Consider the following 7492-nt stretch of genomic DNA (forward strand, 5'->3'; position numbering starts at 1 on the left):
TAAATGTACAGAATCAAACGAAACAAAATTGTATTGCTAATTTTTAAAAAATGAGAGATAATAAAAGCTGTTAAATATTAAGTAATTAGATTAAAATTTTGTCGAATTAAAAAAAAAAAAAAACATGTTGAGTATGTTTAAATCAGTATAAAAATAAAGATAGGAATAAATTAAATGACAAAAAGGAAGTGACTTTCAAGTGTGAGCATTTTTGCATGTGCAGGAAAAAATACATAAGGTACAAATATTGCATATCAAAGAGGGAAAAAAAAACAATGTATGAATAAGTGGAGGTAAATTTGATGAAAGGCGAGCTGTTTTGGCCTTAATGGGACTCACTAAAATGTCAAAAAGAAAATGCTCATTGGAAAAAAGAATATACAACTTTCTGTCGCAGCAGATCTCTAGTTTGGAAGTCATGTTTATTTAGGAAATAGATTTCCCCCTGTATTTTATTCTCGATTTTTCAATGCTTACTGGGAGGAGGGGGTACCCTCATACATATTTGGTGGTTTGCTTGAGCAGCCCCAAAGTTGGCACCCCTGGTCTTTAATCCAATGTCTTTGGCATGTAAATGTTGATATTTACTGGCTGATGTCGACAATTACCAGATTTCAGACTTTCACAGCAGCATAGTTGTTATTTGAAATGACTTCAGTTATTTGCTATTAATGTGTAAAAAAACATTAACCTTTGGTACTGTTCACTTCAAAGGAAACTATTAATGTGTGTTCTGCTTTCATTAATGAATGTATTGATGTTTAATGAATTTAGATCAGAGGTTATATTATAGGGAGAAAAAAAAAATATTTATATCAATTCTTTTTTTCTTTTTTTAAAGGAAAAGCATGAAGTGGAAGAAGAATATAAACCTCCTAGTAACAAACGGAAAAGCTTGCATCTTTCTTGTAAGTATTTTCTTCTTATCATGGAAATGTATTAAAATCAAGTTTTTGATCTGCAAAATTTAAATGGTAATATCCATTGAGAAGAGCACCTAATTTAGAAATGCTTGTTCAGTGTTATGTAGAACAATAATTGTCCCTTATCTGGCTATTTTTTTTTTAAAATAGTATCAACACGTCACTTGGTTAGCAAGTTATATAAATTACTGATCCCTGAACAGAATTCCATAATTCATAAAGATTTGATAGAAAAAAAGAAAGATGAATGGGGGTATCAGTGGTCCCCAACCTTTTTTCCCCCAAGAATACATTTTAGAGTACCGGACGGACGGCAGGCACCATTTATTTATTCTTATTATTTTTTTAAGGTAAGTTAATAACTGAGCATTATAATTAAACCTGAAGCCCAGTTGGTCAGTGGTAGCACTTTGCTCTCCCATGCCACAGACCCGGGTTCTATTCCCGGGTCTGGCTTAGTTGACTCGGCCATTCATTTCTTCAGTGGGTCAATAAAATGAGTATTAAGCGTACTTGGAAACTAAGCCCTTGGGGTTCCGTGTTGGGCTTGCCACCTAACCAGAATATATGCCTAGCATCCCAGAGCCCTTGGTCAGGAAGACTGAGGTGGGAACAGTAGACCTTGGGGCTGTCGTCCCACTGGGTTTGGTTTTTTTATAGTTTAACCTATAAAAATTATTAATGGTAGTACTTTTATGCAAAATAAATTATTAATAAACAATGCACACAAAATCTACAATGTATAAATTTTTTTTAATTAAAAATTTGAATCTTTGAGCCAATAAGATTTTTTTATCATTGCATTTCATTGGCCATTACTTCATAATCAATCAGGGATTATGACATTCCTGCTAGTAAAGTTGTATTTCATTTTGAGAAGTTCACTGAAAAGGGGGGAGGAATTATAGGTATGAATTATAGGTATGAATTTTAAGTTTCAGTACTTTCGCAATGCTGCTGAGGAGGTCCCCAAACCCATCAGCATATAGTGTCAAAAGTTATCGTTATGGTGGAAACTTAAGATTTTTCTGTGTCAGGGACAAAACAATAGGAAAAAGAAGCAGTTTTTAAATTAAATAATATGTCCAATAAAATTTTGTTTCAACATAGTTATCTTAAGAATAGCTCTAATTTGAGAAAAATATGTCAACAACTGAGTTTTAATGAGGAGTTTTAGCAAAAGTGTAATTTCATAAGAGTCAGGTCAGACTGGAAATGTGAACTCACTCCCCCCCCCCCCCTCCCAAATTTCTTATTTCTGCTCTCTGCTCAATAACTTTAACCTTTGATTGAAACGATTCTGTGCAGAGGCAGCTCAATTTTTATTTAAACGTTATACCTATACAGGGTTCTTTCCTGTGGTACATGAGTGTACATAGTTTCATGGTTTTTTTGTTTGAAATTCTAACTTATCTATTAAATATACTAAATGGCAACAATGGCTTGTCTGTACTCACCCGATTCCTTTTCTTATATTTGCGGAGTATTTGTAATGATCAAGCATTGAAGAAATATAGCAGATTTTGTGATGAGAGTATGTTATGCATATTTCGGTGTAAAAGTTGGTGTCCACTATAAATTGGGCTTCACATAGTGTCACCCTTGTGCAGAGGATTTGAGAAACTGGTCAAGAGGTATGAAACAGTCTTTCCATTTTGGAAAAGGAAAATTTAGCATTAAAGATATACATGAGTACAGGAAATGCTAAACAATAGTAACTGTTCTATTATCATAAAATTAATATATATATTTAGCACATTTTTCCAGTTTTTTGATGCAGAAATTAGTTTTTACATAATAAACTTAGATATTTAGAAAAGAACTTCTCTTTCTTCCAGAATATGCAAAATAGGCTTTATCCATATAAGCCCATTTTGTGAAAAAACACTCATACAAATGTGAAAAATAGATGCCATATTTGAAATCAGTGCCCCAAATAATGTTAAAGTCACTCATCACTGTATAATCACTTCTTCATGACCTGAATTTTGCAGGCCTGTGTTAAATAAGTGTGAAAGATATTCCACATTATGGTATTTAGTGCAGTCATAAATATCAGTTGTAGCTCTGGTGTCCATTGATCTAGTCAAGAAAATCTGTACAAATATATTTTAATTCTTTATTCCAGTTTTTTCTCATTATCATTATCTTGACATAAAAGGAATTCAAACCACAAAAGCATTACAACTTATTTTTAGATAATGATCTATATAAATTATTATTTTTTTAAAACCTTCTATGATGCTGACGGAATACAGGGTGTCTGAAAGAGCCTGGACCTATAACAATGGTATTTTAGGTTTAATGTGCCAAGGACTTTTCGGACATCTTGTATTATATAAATTAATTTAATAACTCGTTTTATGTAATTAAACTGTCTAGATTTTTATTACAAATGGTTTAGCTTTTTTTTTGTAATTAAATTTTTTAAAAAAGTGTTAAATCATTGGCGGTTTGAAAACTTTGTCTAATGTGAAGTATTGCTGGAAAAAATAAAATACCACTCAAATACCAAATGCTATTATTTTCCAAATTTTTATTCAAAGTAAATAGTTACAAAAGTAAAGTCTAGTGAATGAAAGGATGTATAATTATTAGTGATAAACAAAGCACACATAATGCTAGTAGAAGTAAACTTGTGCAGTTTATATCAGAGTTCCTTATTACATTTGCATTTCTTTAAAAGGATGTTTAAATATTATATTTTGTACTGTACCATGTAACCTATAAAATCAAAAAGAGAAAATTACCATTGAATCTTGAAGTAAAAATCGCATCTTTGTAATAATAGTGTAAATTTTTCCTAAATTTATTTTAAAGCAGGGGAATGTGGGGCTAAGTGAAATGGTGAAATATTTACTTTGCTTTTAGCACCACCTATCAGGTAATATTTTAACTACGCATTAACACATGTAGTCTATTCCAGTCAGGGAAAAATACCTCAGACGATCAAAGCATATAAATTGCTACTCAAATTGTAATATTTTGTAAGTCAAAAAATATTTTTGTTATTATCAAGTAATAAAATTCTTGTTATTAACATTTTAAATATTAATTCAGACCTTCTAATATTCAATGAAGTATTTAGTTAGTTAATATTAAGCTTATTTGTACTTCAAATATTTTGCTCAATTAGTCAAGTACATGAGGGGCAAAGAGAAATAGTTCATTTTGTTTACTCATTCCTGCATTTATTAAATTATTTACATTACATTATTTAGTAATTCACTTAGTTATTCATACATTCACTTTTTTTTCTTATTCATTACTACTTTATTCATTCATTTTTCCTCATTTATTTATTTATTAGTTTATTGTTTCATCATTTTTCATTCATTCATTTATCCTTTTATTTACTCAATCATTTGATTAAAAATGTTTTTTATAGTCAAATAGAAAATATTTCATTAGAAAATTATTTCAATTTAACACCAAAAAAAAAAAAAAAAGGAATGAAAAATTCCCTTTTTTTTATTTATCAGCTCTTAATGTAAGTTTTATTATAAAATACATAGTTCTTTCTTTTTGTACTGTTATTATCAAAACAAAATTTCTAATTTGTTCATTTTGAAAAAGCAAAGTCATCGTAGCTATTTTATGGTGCCCCACATTCCCCTACTTAAGTTAAAGAAGTTTCATGAAAAATATTTATGCAAATTTTTAATGATTTTTTTGTGCAAGTACATATGAAAATTACTTGTGTTTCGAATGAAATAATTTTCTTTCAGCGGAGGAAGAAGTATCTTCACAGGAGCCTAAAAGAACATTAAGAAGAGAGAGGAAATTAAATCCTAAATATGCATCCAGTGAATATACATCAATATTCACTTCTAAAATAAAATCTTTTATTACAAAACAAGATACAGAGAAAGAAGTTAAATCACCCAAAGAGCCCATTTTAAACAACGTATTTAGTAAGCCAAACCAAGAAGATATTTCGTCAAAAGCAAAAATGGTCGAAAAGTCTTCTCTTGATTTAGTGAACATATCTCCAAAGAAAAGTGCAGTTGAATCCAGTGAGCAGTGTAGAGCATTGCGGACAAAAAACTGTGCATCAACCAGCATCAAGGATGTGACTACAGAAAAAAAATCTTGTAAACTGAAAAGAAAGCTCGATTTGGACGGTGCATCCGACAGTCCTGCTACCAAACGTCCCTGTAGTAGAAGTTCTATAGACTCGACTGGTTCAGAATTTGCTGCAAATGAAAACAAACCGTTTAACAAAGAAAAAAAGAACCCTAATGTTGTACCATCTGACAAATTGAACAATGCTCAAAAAGACTTAAAAGAAACTGCAGTCTCAGCTGAGAACTTTAAAAAAGATGTGCCTTACAAGCATAAAATGAATAACAATGGTGATGTTTTAAACAAAATAGAGCCATTAAAGAAGAACTCTCAGTCAAAAATTCTCAGTAGTAGTGAAAAGAAAGCAAGTGATGCAGAATCCAAGTAAGTACATTATTCTATTTTGACTTTATATAAGAATTTTGCAACCTGTGGTAGGAGTGAAGTATATTTTGTTCTCACAATTTTTTTCCGTATAAAGTTCTGTTTACTTCTTAAATAGACATGCCTTAATAGATGAGTTGTCGATGAACTTTCAATGGTTTTAAATTTGCTGTTTTCTAATTTTTTGATTTGTAACATTGTTTTGAGCAAAACATTAATGCACGGTTTAAAAGTTATAGGAAGCAAAGCTCATTAAACGTAAAAATAGCTTAATGCTTTCATTTGATCAAAAGTAAATCCATTATACATTATGCTGGTATCACAGCAATACTTCCCCCATCTGCCTTTATTATCATGAAAGTGACCAGATTTAGCCTGTAAATTATGGTAACCATACTAAAATATCTTTCTCTTTTTTCTTTCTTTTTTTTTTAAATTTTTATTCACAAAAGTTTGAAAATGCATAAAGATTAAAAAAAAACTTTGTCCTTTCTCCTTAAAATCTTATGATTTAACTATAAATTTTTCAGTAGATTATTTCTTTAATTCCAGTACAAAACCAGTTTAGAGATTTAGCAGTAAGTTACCGCTCCTAAGTGAGGGACAAGGCAGAACTACATGCAATATACCAGACAGCCTAGTTATCACATCCAGAGACTACAGTTTCGATCTTATTAGAACTCATCAGTCTGGATTAGTGAATAACCAATTTGAAGGCAGATGTCATCCCTTTGAAGCTGAGAGTGCCTACAAACCGGTAAATAAAATAAATTTATCTCACCAGCGAGTGTCTGCAGCATTTACTTTATGACGCTCTCAGTTTCAATGAGATGACATCTACCTCTAAATTGGTTATCACTAATTCAGATTGATGAGTTCTATTTAAAACAAAACTGCAGTCTCTGGATGTCCGGTATATTGCATGTAGATCCGCCTTAGCCTTGGCTTAGGGGCAGTAACTTCCTGCTAAATACCCAAGCTTTGCCTTCTATTATGAGTTGAACCGCACCATGCTTTTGTTTCTTCTTTCATATCAATAACTTTTCATGGTGTAAAGGAATTCAGAAGAGAAGTCTGACCTTTTAGTTCAAATCAAGCCAATATCAATCATGACATATTTTTAAAATGACTTATGGAAACGCATAAGCATTTGCAGCATATTTATAATTTAAGATGCCATACAATATTCATAAGAAATTGCATATTTTGTTCAAGATTAGGTTAAAAAAAATTAAGATACATTTTCTTTTTATGGTTCCATTTCCCAAAACTTATTCCTCTTTTCAGCCTTGAAGTTACTACCTCATGATCTCAGTGGAAGATGCTATGTAAATATAAAGTTATTTTTGCAACTACTGTTTAGAAAGCAAAATAATTGTAGTTTTTGTACAATGATGTTTTGATGACAAATCTCTGAACTTTAAAGAGAAGCAAGAACCAGAAGCTTAACTGTTTAATAAAATTGTTACTTCTGACTACTTGTGAATAATTTTACTGTGCCCTAAATTGAACTCTTCTGTTTTGTGTTTTGCTTCCTATTTTTGAGTAAACAACGATGAAAACCGTGATTGTTTTTAGTAACCGAGTAGAAATTGCAATGATAACGTTTTGTTGAATTAAAAATAAAAGGAATAAGTTTCCCCATTTTTTAAGCAAAATTTCAGAATATTTTAAAAATTAAACTTGTCTTAAATTTTTTTTTGGGAATATTTCAAGCAACTGTCTAAATAATCATTTATTTACTATGCATTAAGAGGTCGTCCATAAATGATGTCATGCTATGAGGGAATGGATATTAACTGTGCCAAACATACATTTTGGTAGAAATGGAAACATTTTTTTTTGTAACAATATGTTTGTGTAATGTATTGTGATATGTGACAAAGGGGGAGGAGGTTGTCAAATATGTTGAAGAAAAGTTTGGCAGCCTTTATGGACAGCCTGGCCTGTAAAGGTGTTTTTACCTTGCAGATATTTACTATACAGAGATAGTTATCTTTACTGAAATTTTGTTTCGTTTTCTTTCAATATTTGAAAATTTATTCGTACCTGGGGAGGGGAGTAGCAGATAATGTATAGGAAGAAAACCTTCAAAAGTTCTAAAAATCAGGAAATACCGT

At 30.8% G+C, this 7492-nt stretch overlaps 1 protein-coding gene across 1 annotated transcript in view; it reads left to right on the forward strand.

Moving 5' to 3' along the window:
- Positions 1-6842, forward strand: part of LOC129216206 (biorientation of chromosomes in cell division protein 1-like 1) — a 64928-nt gene extending 58086 nt beyond the window's left edge. The window contains exons 6-8 of the mRNA XM_054850392.1: positions 842-908; positions 4652-5372; positions 6660-6842. Of these exons, the coding sequence (XP_054706367.1) occupies positions 842-908; positions 4652-5372; positions 6660-6681 (810 nt within the window). The 3' untranslated portion in view covers positions 6682-6842. The remainder of the gene's footprint in view (positions 1-841; positions 909-4651; positions 5373-6659) is intronic.
- The last annotated feature ends 650 nt before the right edge of the window (positions 6843-7492 follow it).

Source organism: Uloborus diversus, chromosome 2 (assembly GCF_026930045.1).
Source record: "Uloborus diversus isolate 005 chromosome 2, Udiv.v.3.1, whole genome shotgun sequence".
Taxonomy (NCBI): Eukaryota; Metazoa; Arthropoda; class Arachnida; order Araneae; family Uloboridae; genus Uloborus; species Uloborus diversus.